Raw genomic sequence first — 13,549 nt, 5'->3', positions numbered from 1 at the left:
TCACAAACAAATTTGCAAAGGTTTGTAAATAAATGCCTCATTCATAAATGCACAGACTGCCAACATGCTGCTGATGAATGCAACACTCTACAATCTCTTTGCATTAGGGAACTTGACTTAACTGGCTGCCAATTGGTTGTAATCTGGTCATATATTTATATATGAAAGCAAGGTTGCAAAGTGTTTGTGTTCTTTTGCAGTCAAATTGCATCAAATTTTGTGGAGGACTTTCTGAATTTTTGATTCAGATGTATGAGGTTCTGGTTGGACTCTGAGCATAAGGTGGCATAGATGGCAACAGATCTTTCCCCCAATTTATCACAGTTCATTGCCAAGTTATCACTAACACACTGCATGTAAATACCAATTTGACCCCATTTACTTGCAAACAGACCATAGTCTAATTCTGTCACGTTTCCATTTTATTATCATCTTCATGCGCCTCTGACTGCAATGGTTTGCAGACCAGGTCTCCATCTTTGAAGCATCTATTTCAAATGCAATAAGATGAGTTCATTTCACTTGATTGTAATAATTTTGCTGTTATCTTCAACCACCATTTCCCATACCATAATACTCAAGGAAAACATGATGATGAATGTAGTGGGATTAAGGTTTAGCCTGCTCAGTTTTGCTTGTTGTATGCCTAACAGGATATGTGCAAGCATATGTCACATGGCCCATGGTCTGTTTTTTTTTTGTTTTGCCTCCGCCACCTACAAAATACATATAAGTTTTAAGTATTAAGTTACATCACACGTAGACTTAAAAGGTCTTGTCTGTGTGTGCGCAGCAGCGAGGAAGAGCATCAGTGGGTGTTTTGGCTTCTTACCCTTTCATCATTGATCTTTAGCACCTTGGTGAGGAAGAGCAGCAGCAGGTTGGTCCACGCTTCTCTGTGGCTTTCTGAGGTCAGGGCCAAGAAGTATGCTACAGCCTCGCTGCACACGCTACACGAAAGAGAAGAAGAAATCTGGATTAACACACTGAACAGAACAAGCCTGGAAGTCAAATATGAAGTCAAACATAGAAAAGTGCTTCTGATTCCTGTGTTGTTTTCTAACGTACTGTAGCAAGGCAACATCTGCATCCCCCGCCTCACTTGTCACATGAAAAATTGCTGCGACGATGATGAAGGTTGCTCTAGCTCAACGACTGCTAATTAAAACCCCCGACTGAGGCTGGTATGAAAACAATTGGATGTTTTTCTCCACACTTAAAGCTCAAGGAAAACTGAAGCCACCTTTTTGTCTTTGATCCTGCAGCTGCCTGACAACATCCACTTCCTCCTCTCCTCCCTCCTTCACACTCACAGCTCTCCCGCCTCTGTGACTTAATGGCCACCCAAATCTGCTTTGGTCCCTGCGCTAATCAAACTAGCATGTGAGCTGCGTGGCCTCTGGTAAACAGAAAAAGTGCTTGTGTGGAGTTCAGACATAAGCCTGTGCTGCTGATGTGGTGTTTTAAGTGACACACAGCAGCATTTCAGTGAATTAGGATCTGCATGCAGGCACTAGCCTCCTCCACCCGCATCCATTCTTATCTCCTCTCTAATAATGAATGCAACTAGGAGAGACGAGCAATGATTCTTCTTCATTTTGACATCATCATCAATATGAAGGCGAGGCAGGGAGAGAAATGGGATGACAGCAGTGTGTGAGGCGTTGAATAAAGACAGTGTGATGACAGCAGTGCTGACTGAACAATGAAACATCTTATGCGCTGATTCCTTTGGATCCAAACATCACACAGCATCCACTTCAGACAACCTCAAAGCAGCTAACATGCTGGGCCTTCGCCACAAGTAACCGACTACAGTTACCGAAATCTCAACAACCCTCCCCAATGTCATAGCGACAACAGAACAGCCCTTTCCTTCAGACGTCTTGGGCTTCATTTGACCAATAAAATAGTTTATAACTACAGAATAAATGCAAATAGACTCACGTACATTTAGACGACGGGTTAAGCCAGTCCTTTTCCTTATAGTCTCTAATAGATTACTATAATAATATTGAGCCAATAATAAGATTTGGGATGTTTACACTCAGCTCCACTGACTGCCTCAGTAGATGCAACGTTACCGCTGTCCATCAGGATAGCATGCGGTCCTTACTTGAGCAGTCGTCTCTGGACCTCCTCCCAGGCGTCCCGGCGGCTCTCGTCTGTGTACATGCGAAACAGGATGCGCAGCCCACATGCCAGGCTGCTGGTCTCCTGCTTCAGGAGATTGGGCTTCGACTTTCCTTTGAAACCTTCAAAATGAACAAACGCAAGCAAGTCTTTACAGCTCAGCATATTAAAGTTTTCGAGTTTTTGTCTGTCAAACCTAAAGAGACTCGAAACAGACTTTGTGTTACTGTAATTTTTGACTACATGATCAAAAGCAAAGGAGAAAAGATGGAGCCCATGTTCTCTCGCCCTACCTGCTTTCCACAGCAAGGTTCTTTGCTCGTTGTTGGAGTTGAAAGCCTTGGCAAAGTGGTGCGAGTCCAGCAGGCAATCCAGCAACTTAAAAAGCTGCTCAGAGGTCAGGTAGCGATACATTCCCTGGTCCTGGGTCTCCACGGAGACGTCTGCTGAACACACAGCATCCCGCTGCGAAAAGACAAATGAATGATGCATTACTTTGTAACACAAAAACAAAACACGGCCGCATTTCTACGCAGGAGTGGGAGAAAACAGCTGTTTGTACCTGAGCAGCTGCAAAGTTCTCCGCATCTTCCTTCTTACTGGTGGCGGGGAAAAAGACGATGTTGTCGATGGTCTGGATCAGCTCCAGCTGCACGACGCACTTTATGAGTAAAGCCGAGAATAAACGCTGCTCCTGGATCTCTGTGGGATACGCAAGGAGGGGGAAGTTAATCAGAAAATGTACGCAGGCAAAAAACACACAGGGGTCAAAAATCTCTGAGTGAAGTGGCAGACTGACTTGTTTGGGTCCTACTCCTTGGACCGTCCTCGGTCACGCCTGAGGCTGAGCTGTACTGACTCTGCCGACGATTCTCCATCGCAGCTCTGTCGGAGCTGCTGATGGAATGCTGGTCATCAGAGCGGGACTGGATGTCCAATGACTTCTGGGAAACTGAGTCCTGGGAGCAAAGTAAACAGAGGTACTGCTATAATGCAAGAGCTGTACGTGTAAATCAATCAGTTATAGAAAATCTAACTTGTGTTCTCGTTTTAAAAAGGAAAGCAAAAATGCAACAATTTCATCGCCTGCAACAAGCAGAGGAAAGAAATAATTAGTGATATAAATGAAAAATACCAGCTGTTTGTCAGGCAGGCTCTGTGTTGATAAGTGCTCTCCCTCTGCCCCCGCTGGTCTCCATGTTAAAAGCCTTTGAGACAGGAGAATTAGTCATTCAATAAAACCCAACAAATTCATCTTTTCATGCAGGGTAATAAACAACATCCAGCTTTCATTATAGAAAAGTACCAGAGACGGCCGGCCGATTAAACCAACCAAGGTCTTAATTTAAAATCCATTATGATTTTTAACTTAATTATACATAATCGGAAAGAATGTGATTACACTGAATTGAGAGTGAAACATTAAAATCTAGACGCACAAAGCGAAAAATTAAGACTTTTATTCTTTAATTCGATCTGCCGCTTTCATTTTGCAACTAAGCACTGCTATAAGAATAACCGCAGGGATTAAATGCTGCATTCAAAAGCATGGGTGTGTTTTTGGCAGCAGCTTACGCGTGTGGGATTGTTGTCTTGAAGATGTCCAGCATGCAGTTACATGTCTTGTCCCAGGTTTCTGGGGAAAACTTCTCTCCATTAAGGATGACCACATTCTCTAGACAGTTTGTGCCTGAACGGGCGAGCTGCTCATTATCTGCAGAAGAAGAAGATAAGAGGAGGATGAGGAGGAGGAGGGGGGGAGAGATAAGGAAACGGTGAATTGGAGAGGAGAGATGTTTCCTTATATTGCAATACCTAAGGGACTAACTGTGCAGCTAAACTACTTGACATTGACAGAAAGGGGGTTTTCACTGGTCCGGCCCACCTAAGTGAGCTGCACACCTCCCTGCCCCTTTATTCTGCCACTTTTTAGATAATTCTGCCTGTAAACATTAGCCAAAAAGAGGGATGTGCACTCACCTTGCTGCACACACCAGTAGAGCTGAGCAAGGATGTCATCCAGCAGGACGCCATTGAGGGACTCAAAGTATTGGGTGAAGACATCGCAGATGGCGTAAAGTGCGTGGTTGCAGGTAGTCGTCATCCACTCTGCTTTCTGAGGGCGCAGTGAGAAGGTTTCAGCATGAGACCAAAAACAAATATACCGGGAGATTAAAGATTGTGCTCTGACATTTTCTGAGTGCATCTGGCTGAGCCGTTCAAACACAGGATGTGAAGCAGAGGATGTGGATGAAAGCGTTATTGTGTACCTCAGTCTGTTGCTCGGGCAGCTTCATGTTGTCAAAGATCCTGAAGACAATTCTGAACAGATCCTGCCACCAGTGTTTTTCAAAGGTGTGCCCATAGGTCTTCATCACTTCAAACATCACTGTAAGCCCCCTGGGAAATACGCAGACACACACATGCACATTTTGTTTTTCTTAATACTATAGATGATGTGTTTTAAAGTCTTTAAAGTCTATAATCTAGCATTAACTCCAGCTGTGCAGCAGGACTATGCAGAACCCCATGCAAATTTTCCATTTCCAATCAGCTGAAATGTGAAAGCGTTTTAAAAAGCACACTTGTGCATACAGGTACCCACCCTATAAGCTCCTAAACAGCAAGCTAAAAGGTAAATCCCGCCTACCTGGTCCTGACATCCAGTTTACACCTGTTGATGATGCAGGAGAGCTCAAAGAGAATAGGGAACCAACCCCGCACCCACACACGGTCCTCGGGCGCTACATTCATATCATCACTGGTGTAGTCTTTGAAGGCCTGCCAGAGAAATAAGAGCCATGTTCACCACTGCACCATTTCTGCCTCAGGAGACAATTAATCCTCCCACACATCCATACATATTGTTCATGCCCCTGGTACGCACTGCACATGTTCTCAAGTTATTACGTCAAGCACAAGAAGAAGGTGATTTTTTTGCAGACAGTAGTAGATGTAGGATAGATTACAGAACTACATATATATTCATAATGCTAATGTCATGTATCTTAAATGCATTATCTTTAATAGTGTCTCTATATTGATGTCTTTATTATGACTTGAATTTTTTTGCTGCTTCAACCAACCATTTATATTCAGACTGAGCTGATGCACAAGTCGGTGCATTTTGCATCATAATCAATCACAACACGCCTCCCGTACAGTATTAAATTAAGCGATCTGTATAAGACGAGGACTCGTATTGACCTGTGGCCTATCTGAGACGTATTTGGCGCAGTGTCGGATGAGGCGGATGGCTTCCATGCTGGTGTCTGGGAATGAGGCATTGCAGGCAAACTCTGACAGACACTTCACGGCATCCTGGAAGGAGTCGATTGTAGCCGCAAAGTGCTTTTCAAATACATTCGCTAGGAGGCAGACAGAGGAGGGAGCAAAATTAGAAGAGTGGTGGGGGTACAGGGGAAGCGCAAATTAAATCAGTCTGCTGACTACAAGGGAAATGGAAGTGGTTAAGGATAAAATAAGTTGGAGAGGTTGTTGGACTTACTGACGATATGACCAGTGGTCTGGAAGGCCAGCTCCACGATGCTCTCATCTTGGTCAGAGGCAGCCAGGTGGAAGACGGAGAAGATGTTTTTCCATCCTGAACGGATGTTCGCTGCCTGGGAGTTAACCATCTGGGCGATACAGCGCACCACCATGTCTCGGATGGTGGGAGACCTGAATGGGAGACAGAGTAAAGAGGTGAGTGATGAAGCAGAAGGAGAAGGGGTCAAAACAAAGAGGAAAAAGAAGAGGAAGGGAGGAGCCAAAGGCAGCACACAGATGAAGACGCAAAATAGGAGGAATAAAGTAAACAAATATTTAGTATACCACATACATAGTATATGTAGTAACATCCTGTTATACAGTTTAAACCTTCTGTTTAAGGATGGAAGCCAATCAGAAGCAGTCTTAGGATATTTTCACACCAATGGTTTGTTTACTCTGGTCCAAATCAGTTGATGAGTTTATAAACTTGTAGCTTTTCTTTAGTTTGGCTTCTTAACACATACAAAAAAACTTACAGGTGTACTTGAAGTGTATTGATAGATGTGTCTGGGGTGAGAGCAACAAAAGTACATACAGGAAGAAGGTGCTGTGCTCTGGACTGCTGGAGAACATGCTACCCCTGATGCATCCCACAATGCTAAGCATACAGGATGTGACTACAGAAAAGCTTTTAACTTCAGCCTGTAAGGTGCACGTGATAGTTTGGTTGGATGGAGGTCGGATCACATCCACGCCATAAAGACACACTCTTAAGGAGAGGATGGCCTTAAAGGAATAAAAGCTAACATAGCTTGTTTCAGGCAGTGAATGTGTTAGAGTTATCACTGGGATGCCGGTGTGATAGCTCCCTCAGGACAAGGACTCCAGTCAGAGAGTTGGGCACAGAGAGTGCTTTCCAGATATACTTTAATGAACATTAACTGATTGAACAGCAGGCCAGTAGTACAGCAACTGGCATACTCAGTGAGAGTATAAGGGTGCGTATGTCTATGGTTCTAAATAACAAGAAAACAGGGAGAATAATTACATGACAAATATAACAACCATTACTTTTCAACATCATACATCAACAATAACTAAATGCTCTGGCTTAATGAAATCTCACATTGGCATCTGCTTATCCAAAACAACAGAAAGGCCTAATATCTCAATATTAGCAAAGATCAGCAATTAGGTGGTCATCACAGCCCTCTAGTGGCCAGATAACCTAACTGATATACATGGATCTGACCTGTGTCAAAGGCTACATGCTTCTGCCAATATCAGTCGAATCTCCTAACATACTCCATATCAGGTACATGTCTTATAATGTGCTACCTCCTAATCTAAAACCCCTAAAGGATGTAAACAATATGTCAGAGTATAGATCAGTCTCCTCCTAGACCGCCTCAGTGGAGATGTATACTTTAGCAACATAATACCACAGACTTCTAACAACTTCCTGAAATTAACGGGTGTGTGTGTGTGTGTGTGTGTGTGTGTGTGTGTGTGTGTGTGTGTGTGTGTGTGTGTGTGTGTGTATCCACCCTATTAATTTAGGAATTGATCCTTAGAGCTACAGAGGTTCTGAATCACACTGGAAATCGCTATTCCCCCGTGCTTAGCGCTCCTCGGACTCTTAGTACGGCTGGGCTGTCGTAAAAGCATGTGACATCATCACCCAGCAAACAATAACAATGAAAGTGAAACATAAGGAGACTTTCTGACAGAATGCATCGAGGCACAATATAAACTAAATAAGCATTATTTTGAACTCTGGATGACAGCAAAGCTACTCTAGTAGAGTCAAAGAAGAAAAACATGGAGCTGGTGCCTGCATAATTGGTCCCTTTTAAAGAGAAGAAAATGAATCCCGTCATTGATTTCAATTAGCTTTAAAGGCTCTTGATGACATCCACAGCCCTGTTCTCAGAGAGAATGATTATTCCAGCTTTGGCTAGAGTTGTGGCCTCAGTGAAGAGCAATCCTAATTGCTCCGTAGCTATGAATGAGAGAGGAGTTCTGCCTCCACTCACCATTACACACACCGACACAGGGGAAGGCAGCATGAACGAGCATGAGCGAGACACACTGCGCTGCAGGGTTTACGTGGCTGCCTGCCATCTCCTCTCTGTTGAAGCTCTCGGGCTGTTCAATCTGTGGGTGGATTTATACTTAAACTGCTACTCCTATTTCATATCAATGAAACGTGTGCTGTAACGAAACAGCTTTCCTCTTTGACGTGCCGCGCAGCAGGCTTTACGGGAAAATCGCTCTCATTTATAAATGATAGCTGCTTAAATTCCAGCCGAGATAGATTCGGAGCAAACGAGCAAAGAGAGGCTTTTACGTGAATTCACTGAAAGGGTAATGCAAAGAGACTGAAATGGGTCAGCTGAAATGCTGGGTTGCTACTCGTCCCCACGTGAGAAAGCAAACAACATGCCAACTCACTGCTACAGGGAGGAAGGAAGGGAGGCACAGAGCTGCAGATGAGGTTAAAGGGAGAGGTTTGAGTGCGTTATTTCATTCTGTGCATGCGCCCAAGAACAAGGGGCGATTCCTAACTTGTCTTTACACCACCAGGAACTACAGATTTCCACTTGCAGAGTTAACGTGATCACTCGCTCACACATGATTGCACTCCTTCTGTACCTGTTCTTCTTCATGATGTGCTCAAAAGGCCTCAGGAAGTCTTTCTGGAATCTGAAGTTAGCCAGCTCCCCCTTTTCCAAAAACTTCATGGACAGCTGCCGAAGAGAATCCACCGCGAAAATGGCCACATCTTCATTGGGATTGCACCCAACCTACACAAAGACAGAACAATATTGTTAACACTGTATTATTTTACACATTTTTTTTCTCCTAAATTCAGCGCATGATGTGCGGCTCTCTGAGAACACACTGTTCCTTTACTGAAAAGTAAGCCTTTAACATTTCTTGAATAAACTTTTCACATAACAGGCACTCCTTCGCCAAAATCCAGGTTGTAGCTGCGCCGTGAGACTCGAATCTTGGTGAGAGACGAGTCCTTGAATATCAAAATGCCAGAATTTGGCAACAATCGGTGTTTATCATTACAAAACAGAAAGTGGGAGAGAGAAGGAAAACAAGCCTTTGTAGCTCAGTTCCTGCAAACCTTTGGGATAGATTTTCAAACCAACACTTTATGGAGGAACAAAGCTACCAAAACATAAATTTAAAAAAATAAAATTTGTATTGAAATATCTATAAAACCAGTGTTACTCACTTCCCCTGTCAGTGATCGTAATGTTGTGCCCGATCAGTGTATTAAGCTATGAGTTATCTAGTTCTCGCTCACCTTGTTAAAGTGGTCTCCAATAACCTCCCAGATCCTGGACCACTGCAGCCTGATGCGACCCATGTTGTAGTAGGAGATCTCCACTATCTTCTGCAGGCTGAACATACGTGGGTGTGTGGGCGAGGCCAGCTCATCCATGGACACGGCGCACAGCCAGCGCACGAAATCAACTGATGAACGGACAGAAAACGTTGGCAATGAAAAGCGGTTTGTGCAGGACGTGATTCATGCCAATCAAAAATAGCTAGTATGTACCTCTGCTTGTACGCAATAAGGAAATTACATGTATAATAGTGGATCAGCTGGACTCACCTATTGCATTACCGTCCAGTCTGGTAGAACCTGTGAATATCCTGTACAGAAACACAAATTACTTAAGAGCTGCGCTGTATTTTCATTTCTTTTTACTCCAAAATAAAGGTAGATAAGAGGATGTGATCCTTGCTACGTTCATTTACTGCATGCTTAGTTTAAGGACGTTAAAGTCTACAAATAAACAAACAACAGCAGGAGGTGCATACCTGTCCACAGCCACCACCACACTCTGAGAGCTGGTCTCTCCGATGGACTCCTGAATGCTGGCAATCTGCTTACGGTCCACAGTCCCTCCAACTGCAGAACAAAACACAGGTGGTTGTTAGGCTGATTTAGGCTTTAACGTTGGTCTTTGTGTGCACGATGCATTCAAATGATGATCGCTGACCTAGACCCAGGTACTCATCGCTGCTCTGCTCCTTCGTGCTCGCAATGAAGCCCTCTTTGCCCCGCACCGTCCCTGAGATGTAGCGTGCCTTGACCCCAGTACCAATCAGCTGAGCCAGCTCCAGCTGACTGATGCACTTCAAGATCTGCAAGGAGAAACAACAGTGAGGTATTTGGAGGGAAAAAAAACAGATGCAGAAAGAAGTTAAAAAACAAGCAAGCGCAGCAAACTATCGTATGTAGAATAAAGTGGGAAAAGGGTAACACCAAAATTCTACAAAATGTGAGCTATAAACAAAGTAAAGACAGGTCTCTGTTCTGTTCTAGATATACAAATTGATATCCCAGAGGAATCTGAGGCTCGGGAAAGATGATCATTTAAATATGAGATGAATTATAACAACACGTTCCTGCGAGCCAACACAAACGCCAGTTTCATGTGACATAAGTGGAGCGAACCTCATGCCAGGAGTTTCCCAGATAGTTTCCATCTGTGTGGGCCACAGTGATGAGGGTCTTGATGGTGTCAATGTTCTTCTGCTTCATTTCTGCAATGCCTGAGCTGGCTGTGAGCAGGGTGAACCTGGCCAGAGCCTGCACATACGCATCCCTCTCCAGCTGTGACAGAGGCAAAACAACAACAATGCTTTGTGTCAACGCGCTGCCAGGTCGGTAATACGGTACGGCACTAGTCCTACAAAACAGATTGCAGTACCTGAATGGAGAAGATGCACGCGATCCTGATGGCACAGCGGATTCCTTCAAGACACAGCGAGGCCACCTCAGTGTCGTCGCAGTCCTGAAGCCCCACGCTGAAGGCGGCCAGGAAGGGCGTCCATGCCAGCTGAGGAAACAAACAAACAACAACGGCAAGGATGATTTGTTTGCAGCTGTGTCTGTGCCCAGCTGTGTCTGAAGCACGTGTGCATGCGCTGGCGTTATTACCTTGAACATGGGTCTGACATGCTCCAGATGTGTGGCACTGGTGAAGGGAGCCTGCACGTGGCTGACGGCCTCCATCAGAGCTTTGGCCGTCTTAGCCATCTGCTCCATCTCCAAGTTGTACAGCAGGCGCCTCTGCTTCTCGCTGGCCACACCTGAGCAATAAACCCCAGACAGATATTTATTTTATTTTTTTTTTCTTACAGAAAGTGAAAAAAAAACTGCAGCTTTTCTTTTAACAGCTGCCGCAAAGTGTAAATCAGAAGTGTTTTTCATAGAATAACTGATTTCTGATAATTTAGCCTCATCCAAAACCATTCCAGCAACAACGATATCAAGTAAATGACTCTGGATAATATCTACAATCTCCTTTTTCATTACACCTTTGAGAACTCCTCCAGCACTGAGACTCACTTTGCTTGTTGGATTTCATGGTGAGCTCTTTTGTCTCCTTCATGGCGATCTTTTTCCCCGCGATCTCGTCGTAGATGGCTGAGAGATATTCCTCAGGTAGGTCTTTGCTGTCATTGATGCCCCGGTTCATCTTGATATATTGCTCTTTTGTCATTTTATTCTTAACCTTTGCAGATAACAAGGATTCGGGTCAAAAGCTGCTTATTTAACTTCTGTGATTTATGCTGAACAGATATTTAAGGGAAGGACTGCTGTCTAAACACATCCCGAAGGCCGTTGCCTCACTGAGGCGGAGCGCTCACCTGTGGACTGTGAAGGTCTGTTGTCAACATAATGATTGAGTAGGCAAGGACATACGCAGTGTCAGCGCTGGCAAAGAGCGTTTGCCTGGGAAAGGGACAGGAAAGCAAGGGTAGGGGAGCAGATTAATTTAACAGCACGGTGTTTACTGACCACAGAGAACCAAACGCAAGCATTTCCAGAGTCATAAACTCACCCCTGGTTGCATTCAAGATATCTCGCCGCAAATTTCTCCATGAGCCGGTCGATTTTCTGGGCCTCTCCGGGCAGCCGAAAGCCCTCCAGGAACATCCTCAGCGCAGAGACAAAGTCTTTGCCCTGGAAGTCCATTTGATCCACGTAGGCGTACATCACCTCTTTATTGAAACGGTCATTATCCCCGAGGAATTCTCCCACTTGAGTCTGACAGAGCAAAAGAAAACAGAGGCTATGTGAAACGTGCCGCAACGTAAAACACATATTTAGCATTTGTCTGTGCTGGTTCTTATCTACTGCGTGTGTGGGAGAGTGTCTGAAATAGATTGAAGTTCTGAGATGAGATTTCTTTTCTAATGAGATGGAATGACCATAAATGTGCCAAAGTTTGTCTTTCTCTGGGAAATTTCTTAATATGCATGAAGCACCAAAAATACATTTGACAAACTCAGCACCAACATTTCTTTTCCGAAATAATCATGTGGGGTATTACCAGTTTTATGCAAATAACATTTTTTTCTACTGGAGCTACAAATGCCAATTGCATCAGGCGCATGCTAGCGACAGCAGGACAGGATGTAGACTTTAATAGTATCCTACTGTAGCTGATCTGGGCTCTGTACCACAAAACAGGTTCAACATCTTTCCGTTATATGGATCCACTTACCCTAACATCGGGACATGAACATGATAAAGTAACCCAGGCTTTATCAATCTAGCTGGGATATGATTAGCATGTTTACATCAAAGGGAAGTGGTGCTGGTAGCTGGTAAGTTATGTGTAAGAAACTGTATTTATCACTGATCCTCATCGTTAGACCCTCTTGCTCTCCACACACAGGGGTTTTTTCCAGGAATGGATTTTTCTAGGCAATTGATTGGTCAGTAAGAGGCGATTTCATACCTGCTGATCTTTAATCTCAAACCTATCATTTTCCAGAGCAGGTTAGGTTGGCAACGTGTTACCATGGCAATATAACCCAGCAAGGCCTGAACCACCTTGATAGTCCTGAAAACTCAGGGTTAATCCTGAAGTTAAGATAGATTAGCCACATCCTGCTTCATAGGACAGGCTGTAGCGTTAGCTTGCTGCACCCTTGTTCTGACGGGCGGATGCAGGCAACAGAAGAAAAACAGTCCCTTCACGCCATCTCATATGTCATCTGTTGCAATATTTACAATATTAGACATTCTTAGACTTTCTTCATTTCATATCTCAGCTTTAGTTAACGATTCTGATCTCCAGATGTTTGTGTGGGAAACTCACTCCATGCTACTAGAATGAGCCATTTTCCTCCCTGCCATAACTTCGCTTGAGTAAATCTCATTTGTTCTATTTTTAATAACACCCCCCCCCCGACACATACAACAACTGTTCTGGTGCCACAGCCGCACTTACAACTCTGGCACCATCAGCCGTCGGTGACTGAGTATCGTATTCGCTTAACCCGGTCTTGGGATAAAGCTGTAAACGTTACACCTGCTCTGAGATCACTGTGCGGTTTGTGCTTCCTCACTTCAACATGCCAAAAGTCTGGACCCAAATCTGTGTTGTGGTGTGAGCAGAGAAGCAGATCTGTACTCTGTTTTAGCTGAAAGTAAGAACCACATGACTTCTTACCGAATCGAGCCTCTCCTCCTGGTGCAAAAACTGAGCAAGGTCCTCGGGGGTTGTACCCAGCATGCCTTGCTCCTGAAGGTACTGAATTCCTCTCTTTGGTTTCTTGTTAAACCTATAGAAGATCCAGAGAAGGACAACTTAATGAAGCTAATGCCACAGTTATCCGGAGGATAAAACGATTACTCCGTGAAAGCGGCACCCCTTACAGGTCGATGCCCTGCTCGATGATCTCCTTTTGCTGCTTGAGCACTTCAAACTGCTCTGGGTTGTCAGTACCAGACATCTGCGTGCTGTAGCTTCCGATACCGGACGAGGCTGTGGAGTCCAGAGAGTTAATGCTCCCATAGCGGTTTATGGTCTCCGGAGCCTTGGACTCTGTGCTTTCTTGTTCTGATGGTTTCTCTTGGCCTGAGGAATAAAAAAGAAAG

At 44.3% G+C, this 13,549-nt stretch overlaps 1 protein-coding gene across 2 annotated transcripts in view; it reads right to left on the bottom strand.

Annotated features, from left to right (window-relative positions):
* Nucleotides 1-13,549, bottom strand: part of arfgef1 (ADP-ribosylation factor guanine nucleotide-exchange factor 1 (brefeldin A-inhibited)) — a 52,160-nt gene that overhangs the window by 1,709 nt on the left and 36,902 nt on the right. For both annotated transcript variants that reach the window (XM_005722591.1, XM_005722592.2), the window contains 25 exons: nt 13,328-13,529; nt 13,122-13,233; nt 11,502-11,707; nt 11,308-11,392; nt 11,006-11,171; nt 10,595-10,746; nt 10,365-10,493; nt 10,109-10,267; nt 9,651-9,795; nt 9,469-9,559; nt 9,260-9,300; nt 8,948-9,117; nt 8,281-8,432; nt 5,642-5,814; nt 5,341-5,501; nt 4,784-4,914; nt 4,404-4,533; nt 4,114-4,249; nt 3,709-3,847; nt 3,269-3,341; nt 2,933-3,092; nt 2,696-2,835; nt 2,427-2,598; nt 2,117-2,255; nt 833-950 (listed from right to left, as the gene is read on the bottom strand). In XM_005722591.1, the coding sequence (XP_005722648.1) occupies nt 833-950; nt 2,117-2,255; nt 2,427-2,598; nt 2,696-2,835; nt 2,933-3,092; nt 3,269-3,341; nt 3,709-3,847; nt 4,114-4,249; nt 4,404-4,533; nt 4,784-4,914; nt 5,341-5,501; nt 5,642-5,814; nt 8,281-8,432; nt 8,948-9,117; nt 9,260-9,300; nt 9,469-9,559; nt 9,651-9,795; nt 10,109-10,267; nt 10,365-10,493; nt 10,595-10,746; nt 11,006-11,171; nt 11,308-11,392; nt 11,502-11,707; nt 13,122-13,233; nt 13,328-13,529 (3,482 nt within the window). The remainder of the gene's footprint in view (nt 1-832; nt 951-2,116; nt 2,256-2,426; nt 2,599-2,695; nt 2,836-2,932; nt 3,093-3,268; nt 3,342-3,708; nt 3,848-4,113; nt 4,250-4,403; nt 4,534-4,783; nt 4,915-5,340; nt 5,502-5,641; nt 5,815-8,280; nt 8,433-8,947; nt 9,118-9,259; nt 9,301-9,468; nt 9,560-9,650; nt 9,796-10,108; nt 10,268-10,364; nt 10,494-10,594; nt 10,747-11,005; nt 11,172-11,307; nt 11,393-11,501; nt 11,708-13,121; nt 13,234-13,327; nt 13,530-13,549) is intronic.

This window comes from Pundamilia nyererei, unplaced genomic scaffold (genome assembly GCF_000239375.1).
Source record: "Pundamilia nyererei isolate P.nyererei 1_Seehausen unplaced genomic scaffold, PunNye1.0 scaffold00007, whole genome shotgun sequence".
NCBI classification, from domain to species: Eukaryota; Metazoa; Chordata; class Actinopteri; order Cichliformes; family Cichlidae; genus Pundamilia; species Pundamilia nyererei.
Note: the sequence above shows the minus strand (reverse complement) of the source record. Positions and strands in the feature narration are given on the sequence as shown.